We start from the raw sequence: 20,615 nt of genomic DNA, 5'->3' as shown, positions 1-20,615 counted from the left end.
GGGGAAAATAACCTTTATATAGCAAATATAACTCTCAAGATTCAGAACCCAGACACAGGCATGAAGAAGGAAAGCAACTTTTCAGTTATGCATCATGTTCGTAACAGCAGCAAGTTGGGCTTTTACAATACACCAAAAAGCTTACTTTTTCAAGCCTTCTTAGTCATAGTGACATTACATGTATGCAGTATTATATCAGGTTTAACAATAAATTCAAATGGTATTTTCTAGCATATGCTTAAATGACCTTTTGAAGCTCCATTGCAAGTGTGATTTTCTTCTATCATTCTTCAAAATTATAACCATTACAGAGTTAGGAGGGAACATTAAATTCTAAATCTGCAGGCACAGAATACCCAATCTAACCTCTTTATCACAATGTGAAAGCATTCACAATAAAGCATTTACTACTCATACACAAACATTTGGATAAGTATGACATGACAGCTATTACAGTGAAACCAAATATTTCTCAACAAAAAGGTGTTTTAGCATTATCACACTGTTTTCAAGTTATGTTTCCTTTAAAATGTTGAAACACGTAAGGAATTCTCTCCACTCTCTATTTCACACACTTTCTGCCTGAATTCCCACCTGGTATAGGTCTTCTTCTAAGACAGTCTCCATTTTTTTTTATTGGCCTTCTTGCTCATCCCTGTTCAGCCACATCCATTCATATTACTCTAACTTTTCCTCTCCCCTTCTCATTTCACATCCAACCCATCTCAATTCTTTCAGATTTCAGTCTGATTTTCCCACTCTTAGTGAGATCTACTCAAAATCAATATTTTCTGTACATTCAGGATCAATTCTTCTATACAACTTTTAATTTGCTGAACACTAATAAATGAAGAAAGAATACAAAAGGTTAATTTTCAACAGTAAATCAAGTACCAAGGGAAGTAAGCACTCCAGTTAAAATACTAAAATACTTACTACCTAATGATATGACTGACCACACAATTAAATGAAAAGTTACGAGACCAAGCTTGGAAATTTATTTTGATTTACAGCCAAAAGTGCTAGAAGTCAATTTTAATGTTACAACCACTTAAATTCCAAGAGAAACTTTCCTGAACCAGGTAATCACAAGTAATCACCAGGTGCTGGCTGGTGTAATGCAAAGCATGCCTTTTCAGAACTTTTCAAGTCCTATTCAAGGCATTTAATATAAACCAGTACTGTATTTATAAAGGCAAAGTGCCTTAAAGTCACATTATGGCATTAGAAGTGAAAAGGAAAGCCCTAAATTACAGTTCTGATATGATAACAAGACAATCTTATCATAAGATAAATTGTATAAGGAATATGGTATTATAACTCAAAACTAGAATGAGAATGCCCAAAACATTAACATATACTACTTAAGCACCAATTGCATAGATATTATAGGACACTGTATCAGCTACTTCAACTTATGTGGTATTGAATAATGGGGTTATATCTGGAGACAATGTACCCACTATGAAAGTGAAAAACAACTGAAAACAAGGAATTAATGATACCAATAATATCCATGTGATATAAAATAGAGTTGGTACAAGTAGGCACAGCAACTGGCCTGGGGTTGGCCAGTTGTATGCTCTTATGCCAGAATTACAAAAAAGAAAGCACTTCATCCCAAATGAATTACACCTTACATTACACTAGTTCTAAGAAATCTGATCAAAATTACTCAGTTACGACTGACACCAAGAAGCAATTGATTCTGTACTCGAGTGTATTCCTTGGGCTAATTTAATTTACAAATACCTTAAAGTAACAAATTTTTATCTTCTGCACATTAATACCAATCTTGCATAGACATGATCGCAAAAAGAAGGCTGGCACAATTACAAGACAGACACCCATAATAATGCCATTTGACAACTGTAGTAGGGGGTGGGCAATTAGAGCACTTCCTTACCTTTTCAATTATGGAAATCTCATCTATGAAGGTGGAAAAGACCTTTGTGACAGTTCATCTTCCTAATCTCAAGGATGTTGGCTATTAAAGTAGCAAGGTACTGACAGCATATGTAACTGCCTGTCATGTGTGCATCTTTCAAAGAGGGAGCGGTTTCTTAGATTTGGGAGACTTGGACAACATATCCATTCACATTAAATGCTGACCACTTAGGAAGCCAGAATTTGACCTGATCTCTTGTCAAGTAGATCTTACTCTCTTACAAGAACTGAGAGAATTAACCTTTTTAATACATAAAGCTACATATAACCCAAAAAGATCAGAATAGAATATAATATAGTATATAGACCAAACGCCAAGCGCTTATATTGCCAATAACTGAGTTTTAAAACATCATGCTTACTCTGCTAGTTTCAGACTGGAAGAATAATCATAACAGGACGACCAACAGATGCTAATCAAATGCCAGTGGAGGTAGTTTAAATAATGCTGATTTTTTTTATTGTCACAAGCAAAACAACAAAGTACACACTCCAGGAAAAGGTGAGCCCTTTGAGTGTCTAGAGAGGTAAAGTGTCTCTTTATGCTATTTCATAATAATAAAAAAGGTATAACTACTTCTGGGGACATTATTTCCAAATCAGCTCATTAATCAAATTACCCACCACGCCAACTCACATGTTGACAGAAATGGATTTCTCCTGCAAAATTTGCTAGTCCTGATGATTTGAAGGAGTGGGAGCCGGGGGCTGGCTACCAACAGCTTATGGATTGAAATACTTATGATAGAAACGAGCATTTAGAAACTACAAACCTCTGCCAAAGCTGAGCAACCCAACCCCATAAAGGTACCTTTTCTCCTAAAGCTATATTCCTATCTATCCAATGCCTAACCACTTGTTTCCCATAACACTGCAATTATTCTCTCTCTCCCAAAATTTTATCATTTGTTGCCAGATACAAGATTTTCTTTGGTAAAATTCTTATGATGTCCTACACAATTTTTTGTGAAACCCTGCACTGACCCAACTAACACACACACAAAAAAAATGAGCCAACAACATAAATTCCTTTTTTGAGACACACTTATGGAAACTAGGTAAATCATATTCCACTAGCTCTAGCTCCAGTTCAAAATACATTCATACCTACCACTTAGGAAACTGGGAACGGATACACATAAATCATAATAAGGCAATCTCTCATACACATCTATTTTACTCAAAGGTCAGATGTGGTGGTAGAGCTACTGAAAGGATTTCTTAATTCTAAGGAACACTTCTTGAAAAGAATTTCCCTTGACAACACTGGCAGCCAAGGCCTTTTCCAAATATACCCATGAAAAACTACCACTGACCTATAAAGATAACTACAAAGGGTTGGATCCTCCTCCTAAAGAGGAAAGACACAGGGGACAGGTGACCGATCTTGCTGTCAGCTTGGTCTTTTCCCTAAATTTGGTAAATTTTCAGTGGCATGTTGGTCAAGAGAAAGATCCTTACTGGATAATAGGGTCCATGAACTACTTGACTTCTGCTCTTACAAAAAGGCTCATAAGAAAATTTGATGAGCTTGATTACACCCTCATTTTTTTAATCCAATTTTCAAAGGAGTCTCTATCAAAATACTGTATTAGTGGTTAACAGGCAGTCAGATGTTTTTTTTTAACTGCCTGATAGTCTTTGGTACCATTCCTGAGAAATTAGTTACTAACACTCATTGTAACAAATGTAATATTATTAATGATAAGTTTTGCCTGGTCACTGACAAAGTTTGAAACACCTAAATCCTGCATACTTAGTACAAAAAATTTTTCAACTACTGTAATTCTTTTGAATACCATCCATAAAAACCAGTTTCATCTCACACGTGTTTCTAGGCACATCTGCCATATAGCCTGGGTTACTTGTAACAAAACTACCAACAGGGACAAAAAACATATTTGATAATTTCTACTCAATATATCCTTCCAGAGGATTGATGGGCATCTTTTCTGGACAAGTATGTGGCAAGAGAAACGTGGATTCCCCTAGGGTTAAAATTTTTTATATATTTAATTCCATGGACCTGGTGAAGTTTATCACAGCTTTGGAGGGGGGGAAATGTACTAATGTCCTGAAGACAGAGCCAGATTCTTGATCAGCAACAGAACTTTCGAACTAGCTTAAGGCAGGAAAAACAACGAAAAAGGACATGTCTTCAACTGCGTTTCAAAAAATATGAGCTGTCATCCTCAACAGCAAGAGGACCAAATACCTCTCTGCTGAAAGCAAGTTACAATCAACTCTTGGTCTACTGCTAGGGGGTTTCTGAACCAGTAGCAGATCTCCAGATAAAAAGGGCAAGTGTCATAGTCTGTGAAATCTTGAACCTCAACAAATTCTTTATCTTCATTGCATTATGCCCTATCTCAACCTCTGTGACTTGTGAGAAGGAAAATTACTAGCTATTCATGGTTGTTAAAAAGGATAGGTAGTTCACAATTCTAGGGAGGATGGGACATATATAAAAGTTTTATTAATAAAAACAGCAAGCAAGCAAGCCCTTACTCTTCTGGGAAAACAAATTTCAAAGGAGTTGATAGTGGTGACAGGCTGATTCAAGCGTAACTTGAGTTGAGGATGGTAAGTGCTTGACCAGCTGAACATGGGCAAACATTCATTTGTAGTCTCTAGCAGCAGTAAGTCCTTAAACACCAGAATAACACCAAGACTGCTTTCATGTCAGAGGAAATATCAGTGAATTCTGATAGGAGTTGTCAAGACAGTATGACAATGAAAGTCATCTTGCTTGAAACCATGACATACTTTCAGTAAATTGCATTACACGTACCATAACTGGAAACCTTGCCAAATGTAGATGGGAACCAACAGGTGATATACAGCTTTTTATTTTGATAAAAAAAAATTCATGAAAAGAACAACTAACCAGTAAATTACAATACACTGCTCTTCACTTGAAGCATACAGGGCATTTGTTACATACAAAGTTTATACTGCATATGGTAAAATCTCACCTAAAGCATTATGACTTTACATTAGATTATGAGATTTTTCATAAAACTGAATTGTACCACCAGCTTTTAAAGTGGGTACCTTTTGTTACAATGAATATATAATTATTATTTGTCTGTATCAACCATGAGTAAGCCATTAGTTGGATAGCTTCAAGGGTAGAAACCAAAAGGAAAGGATGTAAAGTATAAACCAGAGAGCAACGCAGCTGGCGCTATAAGGATACCGCAAAAAAAACCTTTAACATCTAAATACATTACTTATTTGTTTCTTCAACTAATTGCATTTTCCTCAGTGCTTTTTGATTTTCAGATAAGCATAGGCATTCTTATTTCGTGGAAGCTTGCTTTGAGACTGGATGGCCTTTGGGCTTCTTTCTTCTGATGGCAGCATTCACAAATGTGGAGTAACCAAAGAAACCTGCTTAACACGAAATTGCATTCACAGGAAAGTATTTTGCTACACATAATACTGCCATGACCAGTGTCAATAAGCTTCTTATAAAGTTAACTTGGCAATCCTGTCATTCACATCTTAAGTTTCTGAGTTTGTTGAGTTGTGTAATGGCTGCACCTACAATGGTTAATAATTAACCCCCAAAACATGCATACCTGCACAATAATATATTGGTTGATATAGAAATTACTTTATCAAGGAAGTCTTTTATACTTAACTATAGCTGTAGATTGAGCATTTTATAAAAGGTAAGTAGGTCCAGACTTTCGCAACTCTAATTATTCTTCATTCTTGTTCTGAAACAACAAAAAGATACACCTTTACAATTAAACATTTTTCATAAAACCCTACATAAGAAAAAATTCAACCAAAGTAAATATGACCAATTTATTCTGGGAGCAAAGGCACTTTTTTCAAACTGTTTACCAGGATTGATTCATCCACCATAAAATATATTCTACATCTTGGCATCTAAGTTGTGTCCTTGAGAAGATGCCTAGGTAAATAGCATAGCATTAAATTTCTAATTCTTGTTGCAAATATAATTTCAACCTTAAAAACTCAAATCTTAGGTTCCAGAAGCTAATTGTTTCATGTACATTACTTTATGCTTGTAAATGACAGATCATAAACTTTTAAATTTGTTTAGAAACAGAAATAAAATTTCTAATAAAATGTAACATAACACTATTTTTCCTAAAGTTGAGTCTCATCGTTTAAGGATCTTTTTTATCTGGGTATTTTGTGAACCAATAGTTAAATCAGCCTTCTCAGTCTTGTCCATGATGCGCTCTAACATAGTATTCTGGTCTTCCAACTCATTTGTTAAACCTTGAGCTAGGCCTTTTAAGCGTGACAAACCAACAGCCATGTCATCTGCAAGAAAAAAAAAAAAGAAAAAGATAAATAAAAGTACAGTACATAACATCCATACACTATGGAACATAAATTTATATACTGATACATTATTAGGGCAAATAACATTGATACTACAGATAATCATAATAAAACCTTATAACCAAGCTGGTGAAATTAAAATATTGGAAAATATAGTAAATGGTGATGGAACCTATCACTGTAGATGATACACAAATGCTGAAGCCTAGATGGTCTATAAAAATGCTCTAATGACTTACATAAACATACCTAAACAGCATACAGTCCTTGGCAGTACAGTACTATATACAGTACTGTATTAATAAACATACAGGATTACATATGCAATCTATGATAGTTCTAGATTTAGTCAAATTTATTTAGATCCACTCCCCTTTGGGTGGATGGGACTCCGCTGAATGATTCTGAAGCTTTAGCTATACTTTTTGTAACTTTTGACTCACATCTTATTCTGAAAAACATCTAATGAAAGTGTCAGCAAATGCTGCATGGAAGTTAGGTCGTACATAAGGCCTCATATATTTATATTAGTGGTAAAATCAATGTTACCTGTTTTAGGTCATTTGTTCTTCCTTTGCTTGAATACTGTACTGCTCTCTGGTGTGGATGTCTGCTTTTGCCAGAGACTTATCTCTTTTAGACAGAGTGGTTCATGGTGGTAGGTTCCTGTCATTATATTATCAGTGGTGACGGACCATCAATGGATGGTCTCATGTTTGTTAATTTTTTGCAAGATGTATTTTAACAGAGATCTTTCAAATTCATCAGTGATCCCTGATCCTCTTTTCCTGCTGAGAGTGACCAGATTTGCTGAACAGCAGCACCAATATGAAGTAAATGTGCCTCGCTGTTGAGTTTCTCAATTCCAGAGGCCCCTTTATTCCTCACACCATTGGACTGACGAACAGTCCCCCTCAGGATGTTGTACACTTGGAACCTCAAAAGTTCAAGCACAGATGCAATGCATTGCTATCCTATAACAATTTGCCTTGTATTTTAATTACATTTTTATCTATTTACTTATCTATTTGTTAAATTATTTCTTCTTTTCTAATAACTGGTCTCTTCTTTTTGTATTTCCTTTTACGTGCTGTTACTTCTTTGAGCTCGTTCCATTTGAATAAGGTTCATCGTTTTAATAATAATAATAATAATAATAATAATAATATATTTTACTGAACCTGATTGCTGCTACAATGCTGTTCAGTTTAAAATACTCCTTTCTTGTTCTTCTGATGGTGTCCTTTTCTTTTTTTGGAAGGCTGAAGGTAAGTTGTCTCAATTCCTCTGCTGCTTCTGCTGCCATTTCTGATTTTCATCCTGACGTTTCGTTCCTCCTAGGAACATCTTCTGAGGTCCAATTCCAGTGAAAGCCTGTGTTGGAATGACTCCTTTTGTGTGCGATGCTGGCTTTTATGCTGAGTGCAGGATTGACAACTCCGTTTGGGAGCCAATGAAAAATAGGGTTGGTTTTGTGGAGCCAGTGAAAAATAGGGCCGGTTTAGTGTTCAGAATAATAATAATAATAATAATAATAATAATAATAATAATAATAATAATAAAACGACAGGAATGATGAACTACCAAACAACGACACACGAGGAAACACTGAAGGTGTAACAGAGAGGTCGGAATATGTGGAAAAGATCAGACAATGGATGAAGCCAGATACAGAGAGAACAAAGATCCCCTCCATGAAAGCCCAAAACACAAAGAAACTAAGGGAAAAAACAATTGAAGTTAATGAAATAATGAGACTAATCCACACCACCAGTATCACAGAAACAAATAACCTGGCATATGCAGGAGCAAGACTAATAGTAGAACTCATGGGGATGCAAACACAAACACCACCATCACAAACAACCCAACAGAAACCAAAACAGCAACTGCCTTGGAAAAGGTGCCTGGAAAAACAAATCATGGTGATGAGATCTGACTTGAGTAAACGGAAAGAGATGGCAGAGAAGAGGCTCAGAAGCAAGAAAACAAGAGAGGAACTTAATGAGAAATATAAAGTACAGGAGAAGGGACTAAGCAACACAATAGAAGATATAAAACAGAAGCTTAAAGCCAAAGCACATAAGATCCAACAGTACATGAACAGGAATAAAGGATACCAACACAACAAACACTTTGGAACCAACCAGAAAAGACTATACAGCCAACTAAGAGGGGAAGACAACCACCAGGAAATTCCTGAAGCCGAACCACGTAAGAGACTCTGGGAAAACATATGGAGCAATCCGGTATCACACAACAAACATGCAACATGGCTCCAGGAAATCAAGGCAGAAGCAATGGGGAGAATAAAACAAATATTCATCAAAATCATGACAGACACAGTCAGACACCAACTAAAGAAAATGCCCAACCGGAAAGCCCCAGGTCCTGATGAAGTCCATGGGTACTGGCTCAAAAACTTCGCCCTACACCCAAGAATAGCAGAACAACTCCAGCATTGTATCACAAACCACCACGCACCCAAATGGATGACCACAGGGAGAACATCCTTAGCACAGAAAAACAAGAACAATAATGTGGAAGTTACTAACAGGTATCATCAGCGAAAGATTATACAACTACCTAGAGGATACAAACACCATCCCCCACCAACAAAAAGGCTGCAGAAGGAAGTGTAAGGGCACAAAAGACCAGCTCCTAATAGACAAAATGGTAATGAAGAATAGTAAGAGTGAGAACCAACCTAAGCATGGCATGGATTGACTACAAGAAAGCCTTCAACATGATACCGCACACATGGCTAATAGAATGCCTGAAAATATATGGGGCAGAGGAAAACACCATCAGCTTCCTTAAAAATACAATGTGCAACTGGAATACAGTTCTTACAAGCTCTGGAATAAGACTAGCAGAGGTTAACATCAGGAGAGGGATCTTTCAAGGCAAGTCACTGTCCCCACTGCTCTTCATAGTAACCATGATTCCTATGACAAAAGTACTGCAGAAGATGGATGCTGGGTACCAACTCAAGATAGGAGGCAACAGAATTAACCATCTGATGTTCATGGATGACATCAAACTGTATGGTAAGAGCATTAAGGAAATAGATACCCTAATCCTGACTGTAAGGATTGTATCTGGGGACATCAGGATGGAGTTTGGAATAGAAAAATGCACCTTGGTCACCATACAAAAAGGCAAAGTAACAAGGACTGAAGGAATAAAGCTACCAGATGGGAATAGCATCAAACACATAGATGAGACAGGATACAAATACCTGGGAATAATAGAAGGAGAGGATATAAAATACCAAGAGATGAAGGACACGATCAGGAAAGAATATACAGTATGCAGAGACTTCAGGCGATGCTCAAGTCAAAACTCAACGCTGGAAACATGATGAAAGCCATAAACACATGGGTAGTACCAGTAATCAGATACAGAGCAAGAGTAGTGGAGTGGACGAAGGCTGAACTCCGCAGGATGGACCAGAAAACTAAGAAACACATGACAATACACAAAGCACTACACCCAAGAGCAAATACAGACAGGCTATACATAACACAAAAGGAAGAGGGGAGAGGGCTACTAAGCATAAAGGACTGCATCAACATCGAAAGCAGAGCACTGGGGCAATATCTGAAAACCAGTGAAGGCAAGTGGCTAAGGAGTGCATGCGAAGAAAGACTGATAAAAGTAGATGAAGACCCAGAAATACACAGAGACAGGAGAATAAAAAACAGAACAGAAGAATGGCACAACAAACCAATGCACGGACAGTACATGAGACAGACTAAAGAACTGGCCAACAGTGAAATATGGCAATGGCTACAGAGGGAAGAACTCAAGAAGGAAACAGAAGGAATGCTAACAGCGGCACAAGATCAGGCCCCAAGAACCAGATATGTTCAAAGAACAATAGCTCGAAATAACATCTCACCCATATGCAGGAAGTGCAATATGAAAGATGAGAGCATAAACCATATAGCAAGAGAATGTCTGGCACTTGCACAGAACCAGTACAAAAAGAGGCATAATTCAGTAGCAAAAGCCCTCCACTGGAGCCTGTGCAAAAAACACCAGCTAGCTTGAAGTAATGTGGTACAAACACCAACCTGAGGGAGTGACAGAAAACGATCAGGCAAAGATCCTTTGGGACTGTGGTATCAGAGCAGATAGGGTGATACTTGCCAACAGACCAGACGTGACGTTGATTGACAAAATCAAGAAGAAAATATCACTCATTGATGTCACAATACCATGGGACACCAGAGTAGATAAGAAAGAAAGAGAAAAAATTTATAAGTATCAAGACCTGAAAATCCATATAAGAAGGATATGGAATATACCAGTGGAAACTGTAACCATAATCATAGGAACACTAGGCATGATCCCAAGATCCCTGAGAAGGAATCTGGAAATACTAGATGTCGAAGTAGCTCCAGGACTCATGCAGAAAAGTGTGCTACTAGAAACAGCACACACAGTGAGAAAAGTGATGGACTCCTAAGGAGGCAGGATGCAACCCAGAACCCCACACTATAAAAACCACCCAATCGAATAGGATGACTGTGATAGACTAAAAAAATAGAAAAATAAAATAAATAACAATAATATTAATATAACAATAAAAATAATACACTTCCCCCTATTTAACCTTATTCTCTTTGGGTGATCAACAATGCTGATCACTCAACTTTTTAAACTGACCTGGGCTACTCCTTGTGGTTGGTAGTCAAATGGCATCCAGTGCTGCTGATTCATGAACAGAGATCTCCCTCTGGCCAGTATGCCAATTCAGAAGGTCACGGTCTCCTTATTCACTTTTGCAGAGACTGTCTCCTGGCAAGCTATGTTGTATGAATTGGGCTCGGTTGTAAGTCAGTGTTCAGTTAAAGACCTTAGATTTCCACACTTGGTGGGGTTATACATACTTGATTGCTCCTATGGGACTTGTGTTTCTGCCATCAATGGTGTTATTCCTCTCCAATGAAAGGTAAACTGCTCCCTCAAACCATAGCCAAAATGCTTTACTAGCCCAGCATAATCTCTGCATAGAGTAGCAAGGAAGATTTGTCTAGCACCCCGTCCGGTCTTGGAGGGATGGGGTCTCTCTCTCTCTCTCTCTCTGTCCTTGAGTGTGGAGCAGAGACTCAAGACTTTTCAGTTCCTAATGGGAGGTTCGAATGTTTTTCTCTGACCTCTCACACTGGCTCATTTTCTTATCATTAGCTAGCTTTGGAGGAGGTATCCAGGAAAACCCTTCACATTTTGGACTTTGTAAGTACCTGATGAGTTTCGACTCCTCTAAAGGGGACTCGCCCACAGTCAAGGCTGGCATTATGGTACGGTACGGTACAGAGTGCAGTACGGTGTGGTATGGTACGGAGTTACGGTACGATAATTTTACCAAAGTACGGTATGGTACAATTCAGGTACGGAAAAAATGGGCAAAATTCCGTACCATACCGTACCTTAGGCTTGGATATATCACTAAGCAATTACTAACGCATATTTGGCTGCTTCAGTGATTTTGCATAAGGAGATCACTAAGGTACTTAACATTTTAGTTTGTAACATACCATGCGTGCGTGTGTGTGTTTGGAATTCCTTAATTAATATGTTTATGTCTGCGTTTAATCCTTGAAGTAACACGTTACAAAGTTTACAGCATCAGCCATATAATCCCATATTGCCTCATAATAATTTATTATTATTATTAATATTATTACGACAACTGAATATATAGTATATATAAAGTCCCTTTGCTAATTTACACCTGCTAACATTGAAATTTTCATAAAGAGGGGATTTAACTGTTGATTGAGTTTACTCATAGTACAGAATTATGGTACGTTATTTTCACCCATCTAATGCGGTACAGAAAAAATAATTGAAGGTACGATGCGAAATTAATTGCGATATTTTTAGCCAGGTGCAATGCGGAAAAACATTCCATACCGTACCGTACTACCAGCCTTGCCCACAGTACAACTGTACTCACTTGACACATGAAGCTAGGGTGTAAGACAAAACATCCCCAAAATAATGAAAAATAACTTCCCATCATTACTCACAGGAATAGGACATAGGGACAAAAAAACTCACTCCCGTTCAGAGAGTCCTACCTGAGGTACAATGATTACCGGATAGTAAACTGGCACCTCACTATGTGGATCCATCCCAGTGTGAGCCTCAGGGAGGATAGGGAGGGTACCATCCTCCTGTCTAAGTGGGTACATGGTACAAGAAGAATCCAAAGTAACAGCAAAGAAAACACGGGTGGAAGATATTCAGTTCAATGGGCACATAGGGAGACAGCAGGAAGCATGTCCTCACTGGTTGATGGCTAAAGGAAAAGTGGCTACTTTCAGTAGGTGAGTAGGGTAATTATCCTACTTACCCCCCCTTAACTACCAGTTCAATGGCCATTCCAGCTTGCGCTGATGGATATTCTTGATATAATTTTAAGGCAATGGTGTGTATCTCCATAAGAACAACAATTTTTCACAATGGTGACTTTAAATTATTCATTCTACTCTATTGTAAACTTTTTCCAGAAATTACAAATTTTTACGAGCTTACCTAAATCAGAATCAAGCTGTGCATTAACTCTTCTTGCATTGGTTCGAAAGTCATCCATATTTCTAATCTCTACGTCATCTTCCTCTTCTTCAAGGCCCTTTAGACGTAGTGCTGACAGAAATAAAACAAAAATATTACATAGGTAAACAAGTTTTAAATATACTAGAAATGCAGTAATATATAAGGAGGGTCTAAACTGAACAACAGAAAATTTTAAATCCAGTGACACATTACACAGTAATGAATAAATGATATACAGTATAATGAAAGTATTTTAGGAGTTATTGCAGCTTTCAGTTCCCACAATTTAACCTACATCTGAGGTTACTCATATTGTCTCCCCTTAACTATCATCCTGACATTCAGTTTCACTCGTCTGCAGTATACTGTAGCCAAGAAGAAACTGAAGTTGTACATTCATAAGCTTCAATACACCTAACAAATGTTATGGTTCATCAGCATAATTGTACAAGAAAGTCCTTATTTGTGCAATAATAGCCCCAAAGCATAAGAGTAGTGCTGATGGCAGTGTTTTTAAGCCAAAGAGAAAGCATGAAGTGTTTCTTCTCAGCGAAAAAGTGAATTATTGATACACTAATTTAAGAAAAAAAATTGTATGTGGATATTTCCAAGAATCTGCAATAGCCTAGTGCTAACTGCACAACATGAGAAGTGATGAAAATGTTTAAAAGGTAGAAAAATGGAACGCAGAGGATAGACTGAAATTCAACATATGCAAAACAAAGCTTATAGTGACAGGAAAGAAAAAAATGGAAAACCTTTCCAGGTACTGTACAATAAATGTTATATCCCTTTAATTCTTATAATAACCTGTAAAACTTTCCTCCTCATACAACAAAACAACTGCTCATCACTCAATTCCTTGGAACCCTTCCTTCAACCAAACAAGCATTGTACACCTTAGTCAGTTGCTCAGTCATACCATACCTGCTGCACTGCAGAATCTCAACCCTTAACACTTTTCCATTTTTCAGCCTCTTATTGCCCTTACAACTGCTTCTGTCACTCCCACTAGCCTTCTCAAATTTACACAGACCCCTTTCATTCTTACATCTTTCGAGTTCAACTCTCAAAAATACTCTTTTATGACACAGGACTGCATTTTCTTTAGACAGCATCTCTTTTTATCTTTTAGTCTAAGATCCATATAATCATCTAACCTTTCCATAAGAACCAGTACAATTTTTCATCTCAGTTTCAGGGTTTCTCTCATCATGTGCCTTGTGCAGAACACTGTAGACTGTACTCACTGTTGTTTGCAGAATCCCTTAAGGCCCCAGCTTTAATAGTTTTTCTCTTTTTTACATTTAATTTTTGTTCCTTTTATCTGCTTCCCACCTTGTTGTCTAGCATCTTTGACTTGCCCCCACTCTAATTTTCAGTCTTAAAAATAGTAAAAATCATTAAGGTGAGTCTAGATAGTCTAAATATAGAAATAAGTGGTCCCATATTACTTCATAACAATAATGACTTTTCCCAAAATACCTGTAATGGTTTAATGACTTTTCCAAAAACACTTGTTATGGTTTACTCCTGTATGGTGCCATATGCAAGTACCAGTGACAGCGTGCATTAAAAAAAAAAAAAGTATACCTTAGTTTTACCAGACCACCGAGCTGATTAACAGCTCTCCTAGGGCTGGCCCAAAGGATTAGGCTTATTTAACGTGGCTAAGAACCAACTGGTTACTTAGCAACGGGACCTACAGCTTACTGTGGAATCTGAACCACATTATAGCGAGAAATGAATTTCTATCACCAGAAATAAATTCCTCTAACTCTTCATTAGCCGGCCGGGGAGTCGAACTCGGGCCTAACGAGTGCAAGGCCACACAACTCTACCGACTTGCCCAAGGAAGAGCTTGACAGCGTGCATTGCACGGCATACTTTGCATGGTACAAAATGTTCTTTACAGCATCCCTTCAGCGCATGCTGCATTGCTTTCTGTCTTTTGCACTTAGTATGTCACTTTCCGAAATTGAGAGAAATGCTAAGATTTTTTAGTCTTTGGGTGGGTCTTGATAGTCTAAATATTGAAATATGTGGTCTCATACTACTTCATAACAATAATGACTTTTCTAAAAATACTTATGGATTACTCTTGTACGTTACTATAGGGAAGTACCAGTGACAGTGTGCATTACATGACATATTTAGATCCAATCAAGATGTGAAGTAATAATAATAAAATAATATCAACTGAATTTTCATTATAGTACATCCATTTTTTTTTTCTTACACTTGCTCTTGACTACCTTTTCCATTCTGTTTGTACCTGTCCATAATAGTCTGTCATCTATTGCAACTTTTTGTTAAAACATTTTTCTTTCACTAAAAGACTCATTTGTCATCCAAAAATGAACTAAAGGCATTTTCAATCATTCTTCCTAAATGTCTATACCCACAACCACTCCCCACCGACTCAGACACCATCCTTGAATTTTGGATACTTTCTGAGAAAAATGTAAACAAATGTGTTTGTCATATGAAATGCTTCTATCTTAAAAATTATATGTGGAAAAATACAAAAAAATTAAACACAAATGGACAAACAAACTAATGTAGGTGTTTAATCCTCTGACTAACTTGACAAGATAGGATTAATTAAGAGGCTCATCCATCATTCTTAAATTTCTCATTGAATAGTTGCATTTCAAGATTTGTGTGCAATCCTTTAACAGCTAACAGAATCCTTTTAAACTTCAGTAATACAAAGGTCATGCTATAGTCAGGTTTGATAGCTAACAGAACCCAGGGATTGTGAAACCTACTTGAAAGGCAGACGAGTCTTAAGCATATGTACTATACATTAGTGAGAGTTACAACTACCTACAATAAAACCTGATTATAACTCTTAATAATATATAGTATATGCTTGAGACTTATCAACATTTCAAGTACAGAAAAGAAAAAATGTGTATGGTTATACCCAGTGGTAATCTTTGAGGGTTCAGAAATTAGCTAGGTTTCACAATCCCTGGATTCTGTTAGCTATCAAAACCTGACTATTACTGTATTACTGAAGTTTAAAAGTGGAAAAGTGTGTGCACATTGTGTGTGAAAATGTTTGTGGTAAAAACACAATTACTTATTCCCATATGATACAAATATTTCAACGAAACTAATGAATCTAAGACTGAAAAATTCCAACATACATAGCTGTTCTTCAATACAACCAGTAGTTGTACCCTAAACTTACTATCTTGCCTTGATGGGTGAAATGCTAGCCAGTATTTGTAAGTCTTACTCCATTCAATACCAGTTACATGTTAAACTTACAGGGATGTGGTGCAGACTTCTGTGATGCAATTACAGCTTGACTTCTCTCATAGGCAGATCCCAAATGAGGATTACTAGCGACACTTGGAGGCAGTCGTTCAGTCGGGGATGTTGGGGAGGTTACTTCAGGCTTGTCATCTTTTCCAGGAGACTGCTTAGGTGCTGACCACCAAGTTTTTAGGCTACTGAATACACTCTAATTAGAAGAAAAATAATTTTGTTATAGACTAGAGCATTAGAAGCTACAGTGGTCAAGTTATTCAGCTACAAAATCTATTAACCAAGAATTATCCAAACAATATCACACCAAAGTACCAAAGATATAATTAAATGATTGGCTAAATACTTCAACAACTACACTTGGAACCAATCCAAGAATGACGTTGATATTTGAATCAACATAAAGGATCTCTGAGGAGCAAAAAAAAATTTAAATGCCCAAACCCTATTTTATACTAAAATAAATTACTTTGCATGTTAATTACTTTTTTACTTGAAAAGACAAGGTCTTTTTAAGAAAGCACTTTAGTCAATAGTGAAGGTTCTTTGCAGTGGGTTACAGTAGCATACTGGTATTGTACAGGGGTTAAGATGACATCCAAAGTAAATCATTCAACACAACACAACCATCCTTCTATAATGTCAACACTTTAAAGCAAAGCTACTAACCATAAATTTTTCAAAATATTTTTCATCCAAGAAGGAATAATGTGAACCTTATTTCTTAACTTTTTTATTTTTAAAGCTGCTAAAAATTACATTTTTATAATAAAAGAAAGTTTTATATATACTTACCAAGTAATAACGGCTATTAGCTTTTATTAACCGGCAGCTAGAATTTTGAAATTCGCAGCAGCGCTACTTCTGTTTTAGCTAGGCGAGTGACCCTGCCCACTTTTGGGGTAAGAGAGGAACAAGCTTAGCAAACGATCTCGATATGTTTATGCCTTCCTAACCATGCAAGGGGAGGAGGGAGGGCTTTGATTATTTGATTATGTAATTACTTGGTAAGTGTATATAAAACTTTATTTTATTATAAAAATGTCATTTTTATATAAGCCACTTACCAAGTAATTACAGAGCTGAATCCAACATTGTAGGAAGTGGGATGCATGGACTATCTACCTTATACATTAAAATTTTAATGTAAAAGAAACAGAATTGCTAGCATTAGCAAAAATGCTTCTTGGTTCCTTACCTGTTGAGAGAGCTGCTACAGGAAAGTACTGCCTCTGGATGGCACACATCTCAACATATGGCGGCATGGCGGTGTAGCCAGGAGTCGCCTACTACATAAGTGGGATTCTTTGTTGCAAAGAAGTGTCCGATTGCACACAAAGAATGAACAAAGTTGCCCCTGCCCTGGGCACAGTACTAAAAACCAAAACCAGAGAATAAAAAACACAATTGCCTACAGCCAAACATTAAAAAATACCATTACCCAACCATTAATAGACAAAAAACCTGGTGAGCACTCCAAATGCAAAGTACCCCCAGGCTACCCTACAACTCGACACCATGAATCAAGGCAACAAAATAGGAATGATGAAGGAAGACTTCCTACACTCCTCCCAGCACCATACCAGCAACCAAAATAGGACCCAAGGTACTGCAATTTTCATAGACAGTTTCAATTTCACGCAAATATTGAGCTGTAAACACCGATTTGCAATTCCAAAACGTTGTTTGTACAGTAGAGGTAATAGACAAATTACGCCTAAAAGCCAGGGACGTGGCAACCGCCCTCACTTCATACGCTTTAATTTTCACTACGGCCAACACATCCTCCTCAATTTGGGAGTGCGCCTCTAGAATGAGATCCTTCATAAAAAATACCAAGACATTTTTTGAAAGAGGGTGAGAGGGATTCTTTACTGAGCACCAAAGGTTGCTCAAAGGCCCACGGATCTTTTCTATTCTAAGTAAATAGTATTTCAATCCCCTTACAGGGCAAAGAGTTCTCTCTACGTCCTCCGGACCTACAATATCTACTAAACTTTTCATAATGAATGAGTGAGGCCAGGGATTGGAAGAGGTCTCATTCTTAGCTAAGAATCCTAGGGTAAATGAGCAAATTGCATTACCCTGAGAGAATCTAATCTTTTTATCAAAAGCATGTAGCTCACTTACCCGCTTGGCAGTCGCTAACGCTACAAGGAACAGAGTCTTCCTAGTTAGGTCCCTCAAAGAGATAGATCACAGGGGTTCAAAACGTGTTTGTAACAGCCACCTCAGAACCACATCTAAAATCCAGGCTACTAGCTTATCTTCTTTCTGTTTGGTCATGTCAAACAACTTGATGAGATCAGAAAGATCTTTATTAGCGGAGAGATCTAAACCCTTATGCCTAAATACAGAGCTCAACATTGCCCTTTAATGGCTGAGGTAGACAGATTTCTGCTACAGATGTCTTAGAAGACAAGATGTTGTGTCTCCTGCACCAGTCATGGAAGACTGTCCACTTGGCTTGATAAACTTTGTTCAAGAAATGTCATCTACAACGAGCAATAGCGTCTGCAACAGCCTTTGAAAATCCTTTCGCTCGAACCAATCTGTAGACAGAGTGAATGCGGTCAGAGCCAGAGTGGACAGTCCTTGATGGAACCATCTAAAATGTGGTTGTTTGAGTAGTTTGCGGTTTTTGAGGCAACAGCCTTGGAAAATCTGTGAGAAGTTCCAGCAAGTCCGGGAACCATTCCTATGCTGGCCAGAATGGGGCTACTACAGTCATCTTTACATTCCAATGATTTCGGAACTTGTTTATTACTTCTCTCACCATCTTGAAAGGGGGAGAGGCATGAAGGTTCATGTTCGACCAACCTAAAAGCGTTGCGTCCGTCGCCCATGCTTGCGGATCTGGTGCTAGCGAACAATACACAGGGAGACAATGGTTCTTTGTGGTCGCAAACAGATCTAGAACCAGCCTTCCCACAGTTTCCACAACTCTAGGCATAAAAGAGGGTCGAGAGTCCATTCCGTGGGGAGAACTTGCTTTCGACAGCTGAGTTCATCCGCTAATACGTTGAATTTCCCAAATAAACCTGGTTAAGATCTGGGTTTGATTGTGATCCGCCCAGATGAGCAGGGCTCTTGCTGCTTGGCAAAGGGTAAACGAATGAGTTTCCCTTTGTTTTTTGATACAGGACAGTGCCGTGGTGTTGTCCGAGTGGACAGTCACTGTCTTTCCGGACACCTCCAATGCAAATGCTTGCAATTTCCAGTGAATTGCCGTCAATTCTTTCACAATGATGTGCCATTTCCTCTGTCCTTAAGTCCAAAGGCCTGAAACTTCCTTGTCTCCCAGGAGGGCTCCCCAACCTAGGTGTGATGTGTCTGAATAAAACACTAGGTCGGGGTTCAGAGGGAGAGTGTTTTTCCTTTAGAGAGCTTGTCTCTTGAATTCCACCAAACAAGATTCTCTTTTATTTCCTTCGTTATCGGAAAAACAAAAGAATCCGGGTAATTCTTTCTGTTCCAGCTGATTTTCAGAAAGAACTGTAAGGTTCTCATGTGCAGCCTTCCCAGGGACACGAACTGTTCAATGGACAAGAGTCCCAACAGGTTCATCCAGCTGTTTGCAGAACAGGACTGAAGGGCGAGAAATATGTTTACTTTCGGAAGGCACAAGTCTATCCTTTGGGGGGAGGGAAAAGCCCGAAAAATCCATGTTTATCCTTATCCCCAAATAAGCTATCTCCTGGGAAGGAGTCAGTTGAGACTTTGGGAAGTTTATCAAGAGGCCCAAATCCTGGGCAAGAAGGAGGTTCTTGTGAAGGTCCTCCGCACATTTTTCCTTCAACTGGGAGCGAAAAAGCCAATCATCGAGATACAGCAAAATGTTCTCCCACATCACGCGTAACCATTTCACTATTAGGGCTAGTACACGTGTGAATAGCTGCGGGGCTGTCGACAGGCCGAAGCAAAGGGCTCTGAACTGGTACACTTTGTGCTGGAACAAGAACCTTAAAAACCTCCTCTAGTCCTGAGGAATTGAGACATGGAAGTAGGTGTCTTTCACGTCTATTGAGATCATCTAATCTTCCAGACGAATGGATGCAAGGATGGATGCAAGGATGGACTGGGACATCTCCATTTTGAATTGTGTTTTCAGCATGTACAAGTTCAGGGCACTCACATCCAGAACCCGCCTCCAGCCCCCCATGGCTTTGGGGACTACAAACAGCCGATTGTAGAACCCCGGAGAGGAGGTGTCCTCGACTAGTTCGACTGCTTCTTCATCAAGGAGCGCTGACACTTCTTGGGAGGGGGCTGAAAACCTCTTGGAGCCTGCCGAGTAGGCCGTCAAGAAGACGGGCTTGTTGGTTAAGGGAGGTTTCTTCAGAAATGGGATCAAATATGATATTTTCATAATAAAATAAATTTTTTTAACATACTTACCTGGTAGTTATATATATAGCTTAAGTCCCTGACGTCACGGCAGCAGAATTTCAAAACTCGCGGCAATCGCCGATGGGTAGTCAGGTGTACCACTA

General features: G+C 38.2%; 1 protein-coding gene across 1 annotated transcript in view; it reads right to left on the bottom strand.

The window, feature by feature from the left end:
* Positions 1-20,615, bottom strand: part of Snap29 (Synaptosomal-associated protein 29kDa) — a 45,827-nt gene continuing 25,212 nt past the window's right edge. The window contains exons 5-7 of the mRNA XM_067097781.1: positions 16,123-16,318; positions 12,823-12,933; positions 1-6,252 (exon numbers count right to left, since the gene is read on the bottom strand). Coding sequence (XP_066953882.1) covers positions 6,086-6,252; positions 12,823-12,933; positions 16,123-16,318 — 474 coding nt within the window. The 3' untranslated portion in view covers positions 1-6,085. The remainder of the gene's footprint in view (positions 6,253-12,822; positions 12,934-16,122; positions 16,319-20,615) is intronic.

This window comes from Macrobrachium rosenbergii, chromosome 4 (assembly GCF_040412425.1).
Source record: "Macrobrachium rosenbergii isolate ZJJX-2024 chromosome 4, ASM4041242v1, whole genome shotgun sequence".
NCBI classification, from domain to species: domain Eukaryota; kingdom Metazoa; phylum Arthropoda; class Malacostraca; order Decapoda; family Palaemonidae; genus Macrobrachium; species Macrobrachium rosenbergii.
The sequence above is the reverse complement of the archived record's forward strand: the minus strand, read 5'-3'. Positions and strand labels throughout refer to the sequence as shown.